Source organism: Mustela lutreola, chromosome 5 (assembly GCF_030435805.1).
Source record: "Mustela lutreola isolate mMusLut2 chromosome 5, mMusLut2.pri, whole genome shotgun sequence".
Classification (NCBI taxonomy): Eukaryota; Metazoa; Chordata; class Mammalia; order Carnivora; family Mustelidae; genus Mustela; species Mustela lutreola.
The window spans coordinates 125,093,302-125,116,228 of NC_081294.1; the positions used below are offsets into that span (position 1 = coordinate 125,093,302).

Here is a 22,927-nt window from a genome sequence, read left to right on the forward strand (position 1 = left end):
ATATTGAAATAAAAATCAGCATTTTAAGTTGGAATTATTTAACCTGAAACAAGAAAGGTGATCTGTTCCACTGATGTACCTATTTTAGGTAACTGATGTTTCCTGTAAGCAAAGCCATTGTCATTCAAAACAAGTTAGGAAGACTGGAGAAGTTCTAAAGTTATAGTGTTTTTTTCATTCTGATTTTTTAAAACAACTCTAAGTCAGAATTTACTCAGAAGAGTTAGCACATGGGGATTAGTGGAAACAAGAAACTACAGTGTTTATTGTTCTTCCAATTGTTAGGATTCCTCCTCCTTTATTAATACATAACAACTTTCAGTTTGTGGTTTGTAAAAATGAAACTCCCAGTTCTCCCTTAACCAAATAGTGTTCTGCTTTTTAACGTAAAATACTGAGGCAAGCTTAAAAGTCTATTATGCATTAAAATTGCCCAAGACTTAGAAATATCTTCATCAGATAACTAAAGAATAGATCAGAAATATCATAAACAGAAAAGGTTCCAAATTAAGCATACCAATATTAATAGTTCTCTTCCAAGTTACATATAGAAAGTCACACCTGGGGAATTTGAAAAATTGAAGTGAGGGCCAAGATATGCATATAGTCATGTTAAAAAGCTAAGGATTATTATTAATGATCCTGATCATTGAAACTAAAAGGCACAAAAAGCACATTGACACAATACTTTGATAAGACGATGTGCAAAAAGAATAATGACAAGAATATCCATAAATATACAACATTCTTGGAAAGGGAATTATTGTTCCTGTTCCACATAGAACTATCTTAAAACTCAGTTCCATTCATTTTTATAATTAATTCCTTCTGTTTCACTGGCAGCAATACTTTGTTCTTAGCTCTATGTTTACAGTAACAGTGCTACTTTCTTACCCCTCTATCTCCTCCACCAGACTGCAAATTCCTAATAGAACAGACCATGTAATGTATCTTTATTTCCCCTAATATCTACGGCAGTCCCTCAGGATATTGGCGTCTAATGACTGCTTGACAACTGTTTGTCGAATAAAATAATATTTGTTGAAATAATGTGACAAATTAATGGAACTACTGTTTATATTTTTAAACTTCAAATAACTGTTTTTATTTTTTTAAATCATCATATTTAAGAGCCACCCATTTATGCCAAAGATGACACTAGAACTCAAAAAATAATTATGGGACTCTAAGTTTGAACTTCGTTCCTGAACAAGTGATGAGTCACAGTAAAAAAAATCATTCTCGGGGCGCCTGGGTGGCTCAGTGGGTTGGGCCGCTGCCTTCGGCTCAGGTCATGATCTCAGGGTCCTGGGATCGAGTCCCGCATCAGGCTCTCTGCTCGGCAGGGAGCCTGCTTCCTCCTCTCTCTCTGCCTGCCTCTCTGCCTACTTGTGATCTCTCTCTGTCAAATAAATAAATAAAATCTTTAAAAAAAAAATCATTCTCAGGTTTTTATTAGATCACCGTGCTTCTGACATGTTGTTCAATCTGATAATCTATTTAATTCATTAAATATAAGAGCTATCAGTTATTGCCTTTTGTCGTATATCATTTATATATAAGTTATTCAAATTTTACAGAACATTCATATAATAATGCTATATGTAATCATGTTTTACAAATGAGGAGGAAAAACCTTCAGTTTACACATCTTCAAGCTGGGATTTAAACCCAACCTTGAATCTAACATACTGCAAATACAAAAGAACGTCACACTTGTGGTGAGCATAGCATAATGTATAAACTTGTTGAATCACTATGCTGAACACTTGAAATTAATGTAATGTTATGTGTCAACTGTACTTCAATAAATAAATAAACAAACAGGAAGGTACAAATAAAACTGAGGTAAATGAAACAAAACAACATGAATCCAAAATTTATAGCACAATATCAAAGTTTCAAATGATTCTGATTATCCAAAACATATATTCTCTCTTTTACACACACATGTACACACATATACTATGCTTGTCATTAATGAGAAAACACTCAAAACTACAGACTACAATTTCTTTCATGAGTACTTTATAGTTTTCTGAGTATAGATTCTGTGTCTCTTTGGTTAGGTTTATTCCTAGGTATCTTATGGTTTTGGATGCAATTGTAAATGGGATTGACTCCTTAATATCTCTTTCTTCTGTCTTGCTGTTGGTGTAGAGAAATGCAACTGATTTCTGTGCATTGATTTTATATCCTGACACTTTACTGAATTCCTGTATAAGTTCTAGCAGTTTTGGAGTACTCATGAAAGAAATTGAGGAAGACACAAAGAAATGGAAAAATGTTCCATGCTCCTGGATTGGAAGAATAAATATTGTGAAAATGTCTATGCTACCTAAAGCAATCTACACATTTAATGCAATTCCTATCAAAGTACCATCCATCTTTTTCAAAGAAATGGAACAAATAATTCTAAAATTTATATGGAACCAGAAAAGACCTCGAATAGCCAAAGGGATATTGAAAAAGAAAGCCAACGTTGGTGGCATCACAATTCCGGACTTCAAGCTCTATTACAAAGCTGTCATCATCAAGACAGCATGGTACTGGCACAAAAACAGACACATAGATCAATGGAACAGAATAGAGAGCCCAGAAATAGACCCTCAAATCTATGGTCAACTAATCTTCGACAAAGCAGGAAAGAATGTCCAATGGAAAAAAGAAAGCCTTTTCAATAAATGGTGCTGGGAAAACTGGACAGCCACATGCAGAAAAATGAAATTGGACCATTTCCTTACACCACACACAAAAATAGACTCAAAATGGATGAAGGACCTCAATGTACGAAAGGAATCCATCAAAATCCTTGAGGAGAACACGGGCAGCAACCTCTTCGACCTCTGCCGCAGCAACATCTTCCTAGGAACAACGCAAAAGGCAAGGGAAGCAAGGGAAAAAATGAACTACTGGGATTTCATCAAGATCAAAAGCTTTTGCACAGCAAAGGAAACAGTTAACAAAATCAAAAGACAACTGACAGAATGGGAGAAGATATTTGCAAATGACATATCAGATAAAGGACTAGTGTCCAGAATCTATAAAGAACTTAGCAAACTCAACACCCAAAGAACAAATAATCCAATCAAGAAATGGGCAGAAGACATGAACAGACATTTCTGCAAAGAAGACATCCAGATGGCCAACAGACACATGAAAAAGTGCTCCATATCACTCGGCATCAGGGAAATACAAATCAAAACCACAATGAGATATCACCTCACACCAGTCAGAATGGCTAAAATCAACAAGTCAGGAAATGACAGATGCTGGCGAGGATGCGGAGAAAGGGGAACCCTCCTACACTGTTGGTGGGAATGCAAGCTGGTGCAGCCACTCTGGAAAACAGCATGGAGGTTCCTCAAAATGTTGAAAATAGAACTGCCCTATGACCCAGCAATTGCACTATTGGGTATTTACCCTAAAGATACAAATGTAGTGATCCAAAGGGACACATGCACCCGAATGTTTATAGCTGCAATGTCCACAATAGCCAAACTATGGAAAGAACCTAGATGTCCATCAACAGATGAATGGATCAAGAAGATGTGGTATATATACACAATGGAATACTATGCAGCCATCAAAAGAAATGAAATCTTGCCATTTGCGACAACATGGATGGAACTAGAGCGTATCATGCTTAGCGAAATAAGTCAAGCAGAGAAAGACAACTATCATATGATCTCCCTGATATGAGGAAGTGGTGATGCAACATGGAGGCTTAAGTGGGTAGAAGAATAAATGAAACAAGATGGGATTGGGAGGGAGACAAACCATAAGTGACTCTTAATCTCACAAAACAAACTGAGGGTTGCCGGGGGGAGGGGGTTGGGGAGAAGGGGGTGGGATTATGGACATTGGGGAGGGTATGTGATTTGGTGAGTGCTGTGAAGTGTGTAAACCTGGTGATTCACAGACCTGGGGATAAAAATATATGTATATAAAAAATATATGTTTATAAAAAATAAAAAAAATAAAAAAAAAAAAAAAAAAAGAAAATAGAACTGCCCTATGACCCAGCAATTGCACTATTGGGTATTTACCCTAAAGATACAAATGTAGTGATCCAAAGGGACACATGCACCCGAATGTTTATAGCTGCAATGTCCACAATAGCCAAACTATGGAAAGAACCTAGATGTCCATCAACAGATGAATGGATCAAGAAGATGTGGTATATATACACAATGGAATACTATGCAGCCATCAAAAGAAATGAAATCTTGCCATTTGCAACAACATGGATGGAACTAGAGCGTATCATGCTTAGCGAAATAAGTCAAGCAGAGAAAGACAACTATCATATGATCTCCCTGATATGAGGAAGTGGTGATGCAACATGGAGGCTTAAGTGGGTAGAAGAAGAATAAATGAAACAAGATGGGATTGGGAGGGAGACAAACCATAAGTGACTCTTAATCTCACAAAACAAACTGAGGTTGCCGGGGGGAGGGGGTTTGGGAGAAGGGGGTGGGATTATGGACATTGGGGAGGGTATGTGATTTGGTGAGTGCTGTGAAGTGTGTAAGCCTGGTGATTCACAGACCTGTACCCCAGGGGATAAAAATATATGTTTATAAAAAATAAAAAATTAAAAAAAAAAAAAAAACTACAGACTACAAAACTCTGTAAGTTGAGGTTTTATGTATTGTTTAAAAAATACACACACACACACACACACACACACACACTTCATGCTCAAAATCACTCGGGTAGTCTTACAGCTGGAACATGAGTTCAACTCTTCAAACTCCCAGTATACTACCTTTCCCAACTATACTCCAGATTTTTAACATTTTTTTAAATTTTTTAAAATTTTTTGAAAGTAAAACTGGTTTTTTTCCCAATTTAAAAACAGTTCTTATGTCCATTGCGTGGGGAAATGGATACACACACACACACACACACACACACACACAATCACTACCAAAAACAGAAATTAAGCTAATACAAACATGAAACACTTTTAAGTCTCCCTCTAAAAGGTAATCACTGTTAACATTTAGTACTATACTGACTGCTAATATTCTAAAAAAATATATATAAAAAAAATATTTCCAGTAATGGCATAAGTCAATATACCGAAAAGATTTTGTGGTTCCAAGAACTCTGGTGGATGCCAGTAAAGTAGATTTGGGAAGTGGAAGGTCTTAATCTCTTAGAAAAACGTCAGGGTCCTTTCCCCAAAACTATACTAAATGATGTCGATGTAAAACAGCTTCTCTCTCCCTTTTGATAATACTCATATTTACTGGTTCTTCTTTATTTATTCTTTATGTACCATGACTTCCCAAGGTCCTGACATCATCACATTTACAAAAATCCATATGAATCATTAAAACTTGGTTTTGTTTTTCTTTTGCTAAGAAGTGATACTCTTCTCCTGATTTTGAGGCTTAACATTTGCTTGCAATCATCAGGAGGAAAGGCAACACTCCTGGACCAAAGGAAACAAAAGCCAGACTACAGGATGCAGTATTAAGTAGAAAATGTTATTTCTACAAAATGAACTGATGAGAAGGAAATTTATTCACAAAATATGGCAACAGAAGGAAAAAAAATTGAAACAACTCTGCAAGTTGACAGGACCTATTCCAAAGGTGTCTACTGAATCATAAGAAAATAGAGTCATAGAGTTTCAGAGCCAGAAAGAAATTTATGAGACCATATAGTTCAACTGCCTCATTTGGCATATTGGGAACCTGAAACCCAAAGTGATTTATATTACTTGTTCAAAGTCACACAGCTATATTTAGAGCCAATGTCCGCAGGAGGATCCAGGTTTCTGAACTCTCAAATGAGTATTATTTTAATTATACTTCATGGGAGAAAACGTAACTGCTTAGCAACAATGACCATTTAACGGCAAATATTTACATCTTCTGTGACCTAGGTCACAGATATAATTTCATACCGTGAATATACTACAAATACATTAATCTTAAACCATCAGAAGGAAGAGAAATTTACATTTATTGAATAAATAATTTGTACTTGGGTTTATATTAGTCAGTTTCACACATCTCATTTTATTTCTATACCCACAAAAAATAGAAGGTGAGGACTATTTTCTTCATATTAAATGTGAAGAAACCATGTCTTGGAGAAGTAAATAAATCAGTTAAAGTTGAATATATATATATTAAATGGAAAAGCTGGAACTTGAAATCAGATCCACCTGATTTAAAGATTTATCTCACTTGATTAAAGTGTGAATTCCCTTGAAACAAAAGATCTCAGTCTCCCCCTCACTTATCTGGACTTAGAATATTCTGGCATACTTTTGGCACACAGTGAATAGACTTTTTTTTTTAAGATTTTATTTATTTGAGAGAGAGGGAGAGAGTCGGGGCAGGGGCAGCAGGAGAGGGAGAGAGAACTCAAGCAGACTGTGTGCTGAGCAACGCAGGGCTCAATTCCAGGACCCAAGATCATGACTTGAAGGGTTGAACGCTTAGGGATGCCTGGGTGGCTCAGTGGGTTAAAGCCTCTGCCTTCGGTTCAGGTCATGATCTCAGGGTCCTGGGATAGAGCCCTGCATCAGGCTGTCTGCTCAGCAGGGAGCATGCTTCCTCCTCTCTCTCTGCCTGCCTCTCTGCCTACTGTGATCTCTGTCTGTCAAATAAATAAATAAAATCTTAAAAAAAAAAAAAAAAAAAAGAGTTGAATGCTTAACTGACTGAGCCACCTGGGTCCCCCAACAAGCAAATATTAAAAGAAAAGAATTTTCCACAAGATGGTCCGTAGGTCACAACTGGAGAAACTGTTAAACACTATAAAGTCAGTGTTTATTTTTTATTTCTTGGTTTTTTGTCCACTTTTATTAAGATATAGTTGACACATAATATTGTGTAGGTTGAATGTATACAACATGATGATTTGGTGTATGTATATATTGCGAAATACCTGCCAGAACAAGGATTATTAACATATGCATCACCTCATATAGTTACTATTAAGTGTGTGTGTGGTTTTATATGTTTGATCTGTTTTTTAACCTACTTTGAAGAATGGCTAATGCCATTGTGGGATATCAGACATTATAATGGCATTCCTATTCTTTTCTTTTTTCAAGATTATTTATTTGACAGGGAGATAGAGAGAGAGCACAAATAGGCAGAGAGGCACGTAGAGGGAGAGGGAGAAGCATACTCTCCGCCCAGCAGGGAGCCCAATGCGGGGTTCGATCCCAGGACCCTGGGATCATGAGCTGAGCTGAAGGCAGCTGCCTTATTAACTGAGTCATCCCAGCACCTATTCTGGCATTCCTATTCTGCTTTACATGCTAAGTCATCAAAATTTGAAATGTACCCTAATAAAGACAATCTCTCACTGGTCTTATTTCAGAGTAAATATACAACTAAAAACCTCTTGATCTAGTTCAGCACAAACTATTATTTCTAATTGAAAAATATGTGTTTCCAATCTTTATTTAAAAATAAAATATTAAACTTTGAGAAGGAGTGGAAAAAGCTCTACTGTTGCTTCCTTTCCCAACTTACTATGTATACTCAGGAAAGTCATTCAAGCTCTCTGTTCTTTGAACAAATAGAGTTTGTTAACCTAAGCTTAACTAATTCAAAGGACCAATGAGAACCAGTTAGGTTTCTTTAAGATTTATTTTTCTGGTATCCAAAAAATGTCACGTTTTAAAATGGAGCACATTCGTGTTTACTACCATTTGCCTTTTCCAGCTATTACACAATTCATATTATTTCTTTATTTTCTCCATTTGCCTTCTACTCTACTCCTACACTGTCTCTATCTTACTCTGCCCCCTCATTATCTCCACCTTTAAAGAGGGCTTCCAGTCGTACCATCTTTATTCCCTTCTTAATTTACCTTTCACCTAGAAATCTTCCTGAAATTTAAGTTGGGTCATGTCATTCCTCTACAGAGTCGCTTTACAGACCAGACTGTGGGCAAAATGAGCCCAATTTCCTTAGCAAGGCACCACGCACCCTGTGTTACCTGTCTCCCAGTCTCGTACTCCAGCCTCACCTGGTTCCATTGGCCCACACAACCTTCTATTCCAGAATGCTGAAACCACCTGCAGACTGGAAAAGCTACTTTCTTCTACGCTCTGGCCCCTTCGTGTGTAATGGATACAGTTTGGATTTGGTCTCACTAACTTTTCCCTCCATTCTATATTTACTTTCTCAGTCAACTCAAGTGCTGCTTCTCTCAGGAAATCATCTTGAATCCAGTTTATGTCTCCTCTCCACCTCATTACTAGTCTTACTTCTCTGTACAACTCTAATAAAGCAATTTGCAATGTTATTATTAGTCATTACTTTATCTCCTTCACTAGACCATGATCATTTCAAACTTAGAGACTTGCTTTTCATTTTTGCAGCTCCCATTCCTCATAAGTAGATGGATAAAAGACTGAAGGAGTTAGTTAATAAATTATAAGAAAGATCAAAGTTATGCTATTTATCACTGAAATAAGAGGTACTGAAAACTTTCTATTTAATTTTGGGGTAGATACTTTGCCTGTATATCTATTTACAGATGACTTTGTTGAAAAATAGCAAATACTTTAAACCCAAAACTGAAGCCTTATTTAGAAAAAGATCTGTGGGAGGACTGATCACCTGACCATTTGGTAATGCTCAACCGATGTCAGGAAATGATAATTCCCACAACATTATACATTAATATGAGTTATAGCATCTAAGCTTAGTTTATCATCTTACTCTGTCCTATGAGATGGATTTCATCACATTTTGCCTCATCTAGTATCTTCCTTATTGAGTGCTCTTCCTGTTTTTTTTTCCTTTTATTTATATATTATCATGGTCCTTTAAAACCCCAACAAGAATAAACAAGCCTACAAACTCAAAGGGCCTTGCTTGGACTATAGGATACATTGTAAATCCTTAACAGGGCGTATTGATTCTTCATCATGTAATTTTCAACATACCTTGACATTTCCCCTTCCATACTGTTTCTCATTATGAACCTCAGAGTAGACTGATCCCAAACTCTATCTATCCCAAGACCAGGGAAATTATTTACCTTTATGCTTACTGGTCTCTTTGCCTTAGATCCCTCTTTTCCACTTGTTGAATGACAAATCATCCAGATGTACAATTATTTACTTATTTTTATTTGTCATGCTTATAAAATGCTTTGAAACATAAGCAACTGTTCATGTTTGGATAGATTCCTAGAACTGGAGTTAGTGAATAAAGAAATACACTACTTGTAAGGTTGGTAGACATTATCAACCTGATTTTTGGAATAGTTACATCAATTTACACAACTGAAAGCATTTCACGGGAATGCCAATATCAACACAAGTTTGCACTTAATATTAAGAGTTTTAATTTAAAATCCTTGCTAGATTTGCTAGATGAGAAATTGTAATTTTTTAAAATAATGAATTTTTAGAGAATGAGATAAGCATTTTAAGACAATGTTCTAAAATTTAAAATAGTTAACACTTATTTCCATTAAAAAAAAATCTCTTCTAGATAAAATCTTCTCATCTGGTGGCACCTGGGTGGCTCAGTGGATTAAGCCTCTGTCTTCAGCTCAGGTCATGATCTCAGGGTCCTGGGATCAAGTCCCACATCGGGCTCCCTGCTCAGCAGGGAGCCTGCTTCCTCCTCTCTCTCTCTCTCTGCCTGCCTCTCTGCCTACTTGTGATCTCTCTCTCTGTCATATAAATAAATAAAATCTTAAAAAAAAAATCTTCTCATCCAAGGAATTATATGACTGGGGGAAAAAAGTTAGAGCTTTACTTCAGATCACAATCCATAATGAAGTCCATATTTGGCTTTAAGTTAAATTTTAAAAATAATAAGAAATTATAAATAATTATAATAAAATGGGAATTCTGATTTTTCCTTAGAAAAAAGATTTTATGATTAATATCAATGGAAATCACAAAGGTAGTTTTATATAAGCTATAAAATTTCATAAATTCAAAATGTGAATAAATATTAAGTAAAAACATGGAAGAAATTAAATGGAGTGAATATCGCATATGCAATGGAACTATCCCTAAAGTAGTAAATGGGTATTTTAATCAAAACAAACTTTTAAAAATCTTTCTAATGCCTTGGATCTGGCTCACTACTAGAAACTTCACTGTTTATAGTTAACATTTGAGTTAAGGACAAATGTTCTCTGGGATAGTGAAGAGGAAACAATCAAGGTCATTTTTATGAACACACTGAAAAGCAGAAATATTTTTTTCTTTCCCAGAAAGAGTCTATTTTGCTATACGAATTAGCATTCATAGGTCAAGAGGATGATTTAAAGTTTGCCCTAAATTACCCACTGGTGGAGAATCAAGAATTGATTGAGTCATAAAATGCACTGTATCAGTCAAGTCAATTCCTCCATCTTTTTCTTTTTTAAAACATATTATCCCTTCTTTTAGGAAGCTAGATAATCATAAAATAATAAACATTTTTATCTTATTGCTTTAGTTTCCTGAAGAAATGTATGTCTTTACTACAGTTGTTCCTAATAATACAAACTCAGATTTTACAGACACTCCTATCTGAGAAGAATTCCTGTCTCTTTGCATTCCATATTTTCTTTATGTTATTCAGTGTCAACTCTATACATATTTGATAAATTTGGAGAAAGTATACTTCTTGTTCATATCAGACAGTGAGAATTTATTTTTCTAGTCAATGGCCATGGCTATTAGGAAATGTAGTGACAATCGCTTCTCGGCCTTTTGGCTAAGATCAAGTGTAGGAAATGTAGTGACAAATTTAATTTTCAACTATGACACTTAAACAATATGTGTATTAGTAACATATTAAGCTTTATAGTTTATGCATTTCTTTACTATATTTTCCAACTAACACTTAGAAAAACATTTTTAAATAATAGGCCTATATTATCATCATCACTGGACAGTGGAAAAATGATGTTTAGGTATTTATCCAATATTATGCTTCTATTAACTACCAGGAACCCAGCTCTTTGACTCTCAGTATTTAGGGCATTTCACCATACTGCTCTTCATATTTTTGTATTTTCTTTTTAGTTGTAAGGGTTTAAATGACCTTTACTTATATATGACTCCTCTTACATATTACTTTTGAAATTCAGTATATAATAATACATGCACACAAATCACATTTTTCTTAAGTCCTACATTAATTTGTTCACTCTGTAAATAAATAGCATAGACCTCAACATATCAATTTTGGTGCTAGATCCTGAAGACACAGGTTAAATAAACATACTGGGACTTCCAGCTTGCCTAGAGCTTAGTGTCCACATATACAGAGATGTCCAATACATCTCCAAACTTAATACATGTAAAAATCACATGAGCACTGTGATCATTCCAATTTTAGTATATGTGCTGCCGAAGCGAGCACCTGAGCACTGTGATCAAATGCACATTCTGATTCAGCAGGTCTGGTACAAGTTCTAAGATTCTGTATTTTTAACAAGCTTCCAGGTGATACCAACACTGGCAGTTCAGAATTACAATTTGAGTAGCCAGATTTACTTATATAAACATATATACAAACATAGGTAGGTAGATAATTTTAATTGATCTCTCATTGCTAGTTTTGTATTTTTAGAAAAAAATATATGAACCAAAAAGGAAATTAGGAGGGAGCTGGTCAACCATGGCAGGAACTAAGGATGATGACCAAGAAAGGAGAAACCAAGCAAACAGAAGATGGTGATGTAGGCGAGAGGGAAGATGGGGACAGGATAGCACAGAGAAAAAGGAGGTAGGGGCGCCTGGGTGGCTCAGTGGGTTAAGCCTCTGCCTTCGGCCCAGGTCATGATCCCAGAGTCCTGGGATCGAGCCCCGCATCAGGCTCTCTGCTCAGCAAGGAGCCTGCCTCCCCCTCCCTCTCTGCCTGCCTCTCTGCCTACTCTGTCTGTCTGTCAAATAAATAAATTTAAAAAAAAAAAAAAAGAAAGAAAAAGAAAAAGGAGGTATAAAGAAAAGAATAAATGAACAAAATTAAATTTGGAATTCCAACTAGCCCAAACAGAAAATGTGTTTTATAGTTCTTAGTTAACCATTTCTTTATCACTTAAGTCATACTTGTGATTCCTAGTACCTCTCTTTAAGCACAGTGAGGAGCCCCAGATGATGGTTAAAAAATAACAGTTACCAGTTGCAACTGTTAATGAATTCCTTCCTCAGAAGATTCCACATAATGTCAAAGGTAGTACAGAGGCGGACCAAGTTTACTTTTATCAAAGTGGACATAGCCTCTCTTCTATGAAAAACAAGTAAAGATGAGTTGCCTGACATTTCCTACAATCACCAGATAACCCAGAAAAAGGAAAAAGGAAAGTACGCACAATCATTTCCCCACACCAAAGTGGGGTTGAGAAGATTACGGAAGATAGAATGAGGGTTTGTTCTCCATCATCTCTCATTATCAATATTAAGAAATACCTGAATATTTTTGTCATTAAAAAAATCACTATTGCTAAACTTATAAAATTCTTGAGCATAGACCGCACAAATATTAGAATGTATTATAACATAAATTCACATGGGAGTAAATTATCTGAAAAAAAATTGAAAAATAACTTCAGGAAAATTTAAAAGCACTTTAAATATTGTTTTCCAAAGTCCAAAACAATTTTCACGGCTTGGTGTTAAGATATACACTGTTATAATAATTTTACAACTATACAAAGTTTAAAAAAAGATTTAAAGGATACTTTTAAACAAATTGTTTTTGTTTAAAAGTAGCTTTCTAAACCTATTTTCCTTTGTCTATGATGATATGGAAATGATATATATTGTCTTCTAAACTCTAAATTCTTGAAATTCTACAGCATACTTTTAGGTATGTCCATGTGGAATAAACAGGACAGATATTTTGTAGAGCAATTCTATCACTTGTGGACTCTGTGAGTAGGGGAATTGTGGATGACGTTTAGATGAAGAGATGTAGTTTACACAATAATCTCAGTTTCTAAATTAGTGAAGTAAAGCACAGAAAGAAGTCCAACTTCAATGAATAACATTACTGTGAACTCTGCTTGGACTTGAACTCTATACTGGGTAAGGCTTTTCCTATGTAGCACTGATTTTCTCTCTCCAACAGTGAGCATATGTCAAGCCTCCCAAATACAAAATATATACATTCATATCAATAGGATAATTTCTCTAATGCTTACCAATTTTTAATGTAGTGATGAAGAGTCTAGTGATATTCTTCTTGTTCATGGGATATTAAAAAGAGCGACTGGAATGAAATCTGGCTCAGAGAAAGTGCTATTCAAACTATTCCACAGATTGTTTGTCAAGTGTAAAAGTAGGCCCGGATATCCTACAGTGCAACTATAGAAGTCACAGGCTCTTTAGAGTGACTGGAATATTGTTCTGTATCTTGTAAGGTGATTGAGTCTATATATGGCTTAGCTAATTCTGTAAAGTATGTAATGTAGCTGTTCAGTATGTTCTGGTTAGCGTATGTCAGGCTGTCAAGACAGTTCATGGCACTATACTAATATCTTGTCATGCCCTACAGTATCTTCTTAGAATGTACTGTGTGTGACATCCGAAGATTTGTTACCTATCTAGAGTTCTTCTGGAATATTTCAAAGACTTCATGTAAAATTCTGAGTTTGAACAGTCTCATTCAGTACAGGAAGTATACCTCATACTCTCTTTCAAATATTTTCTATCATTCTGCATAATTTGAAGTACCAATGCTGGCCAATGAAATATTTTAGATTTTACCATGTGTCTTTAGAGACTTCTCATTTCAGTGATTATTCAGAGACAGGCCTCCTGCAAGAAGGAATGTAATGTGAAGATAATCATTCTGTAATTGAATTCCACTCATGACTGGCCCATGGTTGGCACTCATAAAGTTGTGGGTTTTTTTTTTCTTTTAAGATTTTATTTATTTATCTGACAGAGGGAGACACAGCAAGAGAGGGAACACAAGCAGGGGCAGTGGGAGAGGGAGAAGCAGGCTTCCCGCCAAGCAGGGAGCCCGATGGCAGGGCTCAATCACAGCACTCCGTGATCAGTACCTGAGCCAAAGGCAAATGCCTAATGACTGAGCTACCCAGGCGCCCCTGGCACCCATCAAGTTTTGTTGCATGAATGAAATAATGTAGTAAGTTACTAGTCCTTTGGAGAAAATAATTTAATGTAATGACAGAAAGAATAATACCAAACAGATGTATTTCAATAGGTAGAACTGTAGTTAATGTGGCACTTGGATGGGAGAAGAATTTGAGAGAATCATTTGTGAAGGCCTCTCAATGTCCTGGTTCTAGAAATACCAGTACAAAGGAATGTTTCACAATTTTAAAATCACATATATTTTTCCTTCTTTGGTCTATACACAAAATTAAAATAATGTTAGAAGTGTAACAGTAGCCAACTGAGTGTTTGGAATGTCTTCTTTTTATTAATTAATAAAATAAAGCTATCATTAGGCCTAAAATTGTACTTCTCTTTTCTTAAAAATGCCCTAGATACAGATTTTATTTGAAGAGAAGAAGAGCTTATCCCAGACAGGAAAAGAGAATATTGGAGATAAAATTATACATCCCACAGAACATTCTTTCTGTATAGATCCCAGCCTGTGCCAACTCCACGGATACAGAAGCACATAAAAGAAAGTCATAGTCTCCTCTGGTTTCAGGTGGCAGATTCAGAGAATTAAAAATGCCTATATCCAGAGAAGTAGGTCTAATGAATAATATTAAAATAATATTTCCCTTCCTGCCATCTGTGACAACATGGATTGAGATGGAGGATACTCTGCTGAGTGAAGTCAGAGAAACACATTGTATATGGCTTAATGTGGACTCTGTTACTTAAGAACATTTCATTGTTATTAAAAAAATAATATATATATATATATAATGCATACACACATATATAATACACACACACACATATATATTTAAAATGCAAACATACACATAGATTTTACAAATAAATTCAGTATTTTATCAGTTATTAGAGAATCTAAACTAGGCTTTAACTTATTTTTCTATCTTTCTCTTACTTAAAATATCATATTGACCAGAGCTTTTATTTTGTATAATGTCCCACTGAAGCCAACATTTAATTTAATTGATTAATTCATGATACAAACTGCCACTAAAGGAATCTATTTTTTAGGAGAGAAAAATGCATGGTGTGGGTGTGTGTGTGTGTGTGTGTGTGTTTGTATTTATGAATAGCTACCATTATATGTGCAAACACACAAATAGGCACTTTTCACAGAATAATTTTGAAATACTTATGTGGGGTCTTAAAAATAGCATTCTCCAAAATCATATTCACAGGACAATATGCCACGTATATATGCCATGCGCTCTTCCCACAGTACTACAACTGCTTGGAAGAATAGGTAACTGTTGGCATATAATAATGCACTGTACATCATTATACAAAAAAAAAAAAAAAACAACCCAGCATTTTAGTTCTATAAAGTCTATTTATATTATATTTTATTTCTATAAAGTCCTTTTGAAAAAACTAAAGATGAGGCTTAATTAATGTGAAATGAAGATTTTCTCTACAAGTAATGCTTTAGTTTATTAAGTTAGAGGTCAGGTTGAATGTAATACCTAGATGAACCTGATCCATGAGGGGTCACTAGACTAATCGGCGCAGTCCAGGCATGATGTACCTCTCTTAACAAAATACCATTTGCTCAAATACCAGTAAGTGACTTGTAACAGATAGATAACAAAGTTCTGGAGATATAATGTATAACATAGTGATTATAGTGAATAATACTGTAATACGTATTTCAAAGTTACTAAAATACTAGGTCTTAATTGTTCTTATTATAAGAAAGAAGTGTAATTATGTGGACTGACAGAAGTATTAAGACTACAGTCTTAATTTCAGAATCAGAAATGGGGCTGAACCCAGTAAGTTATATATAGATACCAAGGTTTAAGCTATATAGAGCCCAGGGTTAAAGCTTAGAGGGATATAAGAACAAGGAGTCAGTCACATGCAGATCCAGTATTAAACTTCAAAATTCTTTCCTTTACATTGGAATTAATTTCTATTTCTGTAAAATCTTTACTTCATTTTTCCTGACCTCTGATTTTGTCTCTTCAGAAATTTTAGAAGCCTTGTTTTTTTTTTTTAAATTATATATTTTTTAATTTGTCAGAGAGACAGAGAGCACAAGCAGGGCGAATAGCAGGTAGAGGGAGAAGCAGACTCCCCGCTGAGCAGAGAGCCTGTGGGACTCCATCCTATGACCCTGGGATCATGACCTGAGTTGAAAGCCATTTAACCCACTGAACCACCCAAGCATCCTAGCCTTCCTTAGTTTTTCTTCACAACGATCTTCACACAGTCTTCAATGTTTGGAGCTCATTACCTCCATTTCCAGTGTCATTCCCTAATTAAGTATTTCCCTCCTTTTTAGAGACAATTTTGTTTGTACATCTACATGTTGACAGAGACCCTCTCCCCCAACCACAACTCAGTCCAATCAATTTAAGAGTTCAGGTTTATAAAGGCTCAGCTGGATCTACAATCAATCTTTGATTCTGCTTCCAACGGAGAAAAGGTAAAACAATAAAGTAAAATGTTCATAGTTATATTCATTGTTATTCACCTGGTAGTGTTCTATTATAATAATTTTTCATGGCTATTATTGTTTTATGGAGAAAATTGCCTATTTATGGTTAATACTTATATAATTAATTACATTTATTTTAAAGACTATATTTCAAATAGTTCATTCAAGATCTATACTTTCACAGGCTGACTTCCAGCATAACCTCAAGACTCCAGACCATCAACAGAGCAAATTGGTATACCTTCCTGTCTATCTTCACATTGAAACATTTCATATTCAACATACATACTTCATTCATTCAGCAAATTTTCCCGAAGAACTAAAACAAGTCAAAACATATGTCTCGATGCATGAACTGGAAATGGAAAGCTAATATCTATGTTGTCATCACAATCCCATTTCTATTGCTTTGTTTCTTTCAGTTCATCTAAAGTTAACCAAACACATGACTCATCAAACATCTGCTGACCATCAATGAAATATGTTTAGTTATGTGAGAAAAAGCAAAAACCAAAATATACTATCATACACAAATATCACATATAAAGATTAATGCAGGCAATTTGGTGCAAGATATAAAATGTAAACTTGTTTATATACTTTTTAAAAACTTTATAAACTTGTCATATTCTTAGGATCTAATAAATAATTGTCATTAAAAGGGTAAAATTACTTATATCTATTACATCATTACACAGAAATGTTCAAATATAATTTATTGTATGTAAAAAGGATTAAAAATATCAATTAAGTGGATTGAATGAATTAATCCATTCACCAATATAAAAATTAACTATTAATTAACTAATAAATAACCATTAACTATATTAGTGAATGAATTAATATTAAATTAATGACATAAAGAAAAACCATTAATAAAAGTAATTTTCCTGTGTATTAATTCTAATATAATTATCATTTGGCCAAAAAAAAAAGCTATTATGAATCTTACTGCTATAATAAGATACAATAATTTCCTTTCTTTTCAGTGATACAGTAATTTTAATTTTATATCCCAGGGTAAACGTAAATTTGGATACTACACAGAAAAACTTAACATAAATAAGTATTTGAACTTTCAATAATCCTTAACATTAATATAGAATTATACTAGAATTATACATTTCTGTCAGTTTTCTATACCTCAGTAAAACATTTTGGAAGAAACTACAATCTTAGGAACAGAAGAATGCTCACCTTATTACAAAGTTGTGACTGTCAATCTCCTTTCCACATTCACTATCTAGCAGAATGCCAGAATTTCCAACAACTGCACAGGTCTTAAATCTGCGATTTTTCATTGGTGAGACTTCAGGTAGGAGGCTGTGAAGATCCTGAGAAATATTTAATGTCCTGCGCCTGTCTAGCACATAGTGTATGACATCACCAGGCTTAAAACTGCTCTTGACCACTGAGACATCTCTTTCCGCATCTAGGAAACGAAGAATGTTCTTCCTATATTGAAATACAAGCAAAGTTTTCCATTAATGACAACATATCCAAGAGATGGTACTATCATGTACAAAATAAGATATGAGAAAATGTAAACTGAACATTATTAATCTTAAATTATAAGGTGGTACTTAAACCAACCAATTAAATAGATTCTACTGATACTGAATTTGTTCTTAAAAAATCACTTGCATAGAGTTTCTCAACGATTGGTAAATAAATATAATATATAGTATATAGTATATACATCTATTTATAGAGTGAAAAAAGATACAGAAAATATATTTGGGTATAGCCACTGTGGAAAACAATATGGAAATTCCTCAAAAAATTAAAAACAGAACTATCTTACAACCCAACAATCACATGACCAAGTATTGACCCAGAGGATACAAAAATACTGATTCATAGGTTCCCATACACCCCAAAGTTTATAGCAGCACTGTTAGAAATAGTGAAATTATAGAAAGAGCCCAAATGTCCATCAGCTGATGAATGGATAAAGAATGGATAAAGAGATGTGATATATACACTCAACCATCAAAAAGAATGAAATCTTGCTATTTGCAGCAACGTGGGTGGAGCTAGAGTATATTATGCTAAGCAAAATCCATCAGAGAAAGACAAATAGCATACGATTTCACTCCTATGTGGAATTTAAGAAACAAAACAGATGAACATATGGGAAGAGAAAAAAAGAAAAAGAGAGAGACTCTTAACTATAAAGAACAAACTGAGGGTTTCTGGAAGGAAGGTGGGCAGGAGATGGGCTAAATGGGTGATGGGTATTAAGGAAGGCACTGATTGTGATGAGCACTGGGTATTATCTAAGTGATGAATCACTAAATTCTACTCCTGAAACCAGGATTATACTATACGTTAACTAACAAAAATTTAAATAAAAACTTGAAGAAAAAAAATAAGAAAAATTAGTTTATTAAATAAAATGAAAATACCATGATTTGGCTTTGCATAACTAGATATTCTGCTAGCTTTAATTAATTCTCTATAATAATTTTGTTTTGTTTAATATTGTCTAGTTAAGGTAAACAGAAATAACTCAAAGTGGTTTGGAATCATATCTCACTTAATTCTATTAAAAGGATTAAATTTCCTAATACGTTTATACACATTAATCCAAATCATGTGTATATTACAATTATTTGAAGAAGAGTTAAAACTATATGATCTGAAAGTTTCCTTTGAAGCTCAAGAATCCAGGAAGAAAAATGGGTATGTTAGAGGGAAAAAAATGGATAGACAGAACACCACACTATGCCTGGCAGAGATAGCTAATTGTTCCTTAGTGTTCTTCCTTCCAGTCTTTCTTTTAGTATTTGTATCTTCTAAGTTTTACTGAGGCACATGAATCTTCAACTAGAAAATTTCCATTTACATACCCAAGTGCATCTGGGTTTGGTCATGTGAGTTTTCTTACATGGGATATGAGTAGATCATGTGCATGGCTATACAAGAGAGAAATAAACTTCCAACTTGTTTGAACTATAGTATTTTAAAATATCACCCTCTTTTGTTACGGAAGCTTAGCCTATCCCACACATGATAAAAAGAAAACAGTAACAGATGTGAGATGTTGAATAAACAAGTAGGTAAATGCTAAGTTAGATGGTAGAAAATGAAAATAAAGATATAGCTAGTTAGAAAGCTAGCGACCTTGGCATTATATAGCAAAGCACTTGATAAAATGGTTGTCTGAAGTAATTTGGAAGTCAAATCCTATATCTAATAAGCCTGTTGCTCTTGGAGACATGGTTAAAAAGTGTTTGTATGCTGTTTCATGTTAGTTGCCCCTTCTAGCAAGGCACTAAAAAAGCAAAGTCAGGAATGAAACAGCCAAGTTGCAGGCTCAGAAGGTAGGAATGTCTCTGGCAATAAATGGCCTGTATGTAAACTGTGTGTAGACTGTGTGAAAGTGTGGAAACTGAGACCTCCAAAATGTTTTTAATACCCCAGTTAGCAAGAAATAAAACTATAGATCAGAGTCATTCCAGGAGCAAGAGTCATTGCCTTCCCACCGGAGTTTATAGATTCAAGTAAGTTGGGCGGAAAAGGAAGGGAGAAAAGGGTTAGGCTAGAACAGGGAGAGTCAGAGACTGAAGAACTATTCAGGTGAAATCTTTGAGTGCAGTTACTTATCCCAGGAATGAAGTATAAAGAAATGGCCCAGGAGCCTACTAAGTTTTTGAGGGAATTATATAGCCAAAGAAACTATGAGCCTGCCTACAAAAGTCTGGGACCACCTCATTCTCCAGCGACCAAACACATACCAGTTAGAAGCAATCTGGGAAAACCCTCTCCAGACTGGAGATTGGATATTATTTACAGAAGTGCTCTTATTGTAAGCTTGTATTTCCAGAGTGCTAAAAACAATACCATTAATAAAACATTTAAGATACGACAGACATCGTTTCCTTTAGTGCTGTTACTATTTAAGCTCTATCCATTCATAAATTTTAGTACTGAGACAATATGACCTACTCACATTATTCCACCAAAAGGGCAATTCTCCCAGTCCCAGGTACAAGCCAGAAACATGGCTAGCAAGAAGAGATGGAAAATAAGTCAAATATTTCTTTTTTGTTTATTTTGGTTTGCTTTAAATAGGTCCCGGTTTAATTTGTAGTCTTATTAGAAAACCAGTTGGCTGAAAACTTTGGCCAGGTTTGATACATAAGAGATACATCCGTTAACTCTCATAAGGGATACATAAGGGATACATCCATTAACTCTTTGGAAAAGAAAATATTTTTTTGAATTTTTTTCTTCAATCAGAATATCAGGTTCATTAAGTAGAATTTATACAGGAAAGCTTGTGTAAATGCCTACAGATGAAATTTAAAAATTAATAGTAATACTATCAGGCACCATAACGGTTCATCTTAACAAAGTACAGATTACATATGAAAACAATTGCCAGGGAAATCAACAACTTTCAGGTGTATGAACAGCAGAAAACTGACAAGTCTTGCCTTATGGTAAGCACATTTAGTTCTTCACAAAAGTTAAGCAGCACCAGGAAGAGCAATCCATAGAAACTTCTGTATCTACTTATTAACTACCATTTGTTTGGGGGAAAAAATTTAGCAATGCCTGACACCTGTATTTCAAAAAATAACCTCATTTCCTGTGGAAATGACAAGGCTGGCTCTAAAATAAAAATTGCACGGATGTGGTCAAATCACCAAACTAGCTGGTATTATCATTTTCCTTTGAACATAGTTTAAAGTGTGCGCTTTAGATACTTGAAGTTGTAACTTGTAAGCAGTGAAATGTTTACAAGTGTGAAGCGAATAGACCAGAGATTCAGATTTGGAAGAAGACTCTTTAACTTGGAAATCCAAAAGGGAAAATCCCTTTATTCACAAAACAAGTTAACACTTCTATGCTTGTCAACTGATGGTACAAGGGACTTTCCAATAATAGCATCTTTGCTGTCTTAAAGAAATTTAGCAGCAAAATATTTTAAACACAGGTCTTCGACATTCCTGAGTATAAGAGAACATCTTTAATGTGTTCACTCTTAGAGAAAATTGATACTAAAATGTAAAACGTGGACAACAAGAGTTCAGCGAAATTTCAGGGACACCTGGGGGGCTCAGTTCGCTAAGTGTCTGCCTTGGGCTCATGTCAAGATACCAAGGTCAGGGATTGAGCCCTGTGTAGGGTTCCCTACTCAATGGGGGAGCCTGCTTCTCCCTCTCCCTGTGTTCCTCCCTGGGATCATGCTCTCTCTTTCTCTCTCTCAAAAAAATAAATAAAATCTTTAAAAAGAAAAAAAGTTGAGCAAAATTTCTAAAGATACCACGTTGCCTAACTCTTGAGATAAAGGACATAATTATTAAATGCAGATAATACTATGTGTTCTTCCAATATTGTTTTTATAGGCTCAATGATTGTTTATTCTGTTAGAGCAGTATTTGCATTTTTAAACTGAAAGAAGGGTAAAAGGAAACCTTGAATGTTTCCAGTATGTTCTTTTTCTTATACTGAACTAAATTTCAGTTTCCATGTTAGGGTTTACATCTATGCATGGAATATTATTTGAGCTAAGATTCCTGGTATAAGATTCAAGAAAAACTGAAAATAATTACAATGAGTGAGCAATATTGTGGCTTCAATGCTTAATATTTTTTTGGAAACAGTAAAGAAAGGTTAGGGTCTTTTTTTTTTCCCCCTCCCTAGCAAGCTATAGTGATTTTTTATTTTATTTTTTATTTTTTATTTTTATTTTTTTTTTAAAGATTTTATTTCTTTATTTGACAGAGAGAGATCACAAGTAGACGGAGAGGCAGACAGAGAGAGAGAGAGGAGGAAGCAGGCTCCCCGCTGAGCAGAGAGCCCGATGCGGGACTCGATCCCAGGACCCCGAGATCATGACCTGAGCCAAAGGCAGTGGCTTAACCCACTGAGCCACCCAGGTGCCCTTATTTTATTTTTTAAAGAATTTTAGTTATTGGGGCACCTGGGTGGCTCAGTGGGTTAAAGCCTCTGCCTTCGGCTCGGGTCATGATCCCGGGGTCCTGGGATCGAGCCCTGCATCGGGCTCCCTGCTTATTAGCTTATTAGCTTCCCCCTCTCTCTCTCTGCCTACTTGTGATGTCTGTCAAATAAATAAATAAAAAATCTTTAAAAGAAAGAATTTTAGTTATTAAATTGAGAGATAGATAGAAAACATGCACAAGCGTAGGGAAGAGGAAAGGAAGAGGGAGAGGGACAAGCAGACTTCTTGCGGAGCACAGAGCCCAACTCAGACTAGATCCCAGGAACCCTGGCATCAAGACCTGAGCCTAAGGCAGACACCTAACGAACTGAGCCACTGAGGGACCGCTAGGCATTTTTTAGATTATAGATGTAATGGACTATAAAAAGTTGTGTAGATTTGTTTAGTTGTTATTCACACTGTAGGCATATGA

At 35.0% G+C, this 22,927-nt stretch overlaps 1 protein-coding gene and 1 pseudogene across 1 annotated transcript in view; one reads left to right on the plus strand and one right to left on the minus strand.

Moving 5' to 3' along the window:
* Positions 1-22,927, minus strand: part of ST8SIA4 (ST8 alpha-N-acetyl-neuraminide alpha-2,8-sialyltransferase 4) — a 99,937-nt gene that overhangs the window by 64,186 nt on the left and 12,824 nt on the right. The window contains 1 exon segment of the mRNA XM_059175558.1: positions 17,739-17,996. Within this exon segment, the coding sequence (XP_059031541.1) occupies positions 17,739-17,996 (258 nt within the window).
* Positions 10,690-10,841, plus strand: LOC131832747 (U2 spliceosomal RNA; annotated as a pseudogene).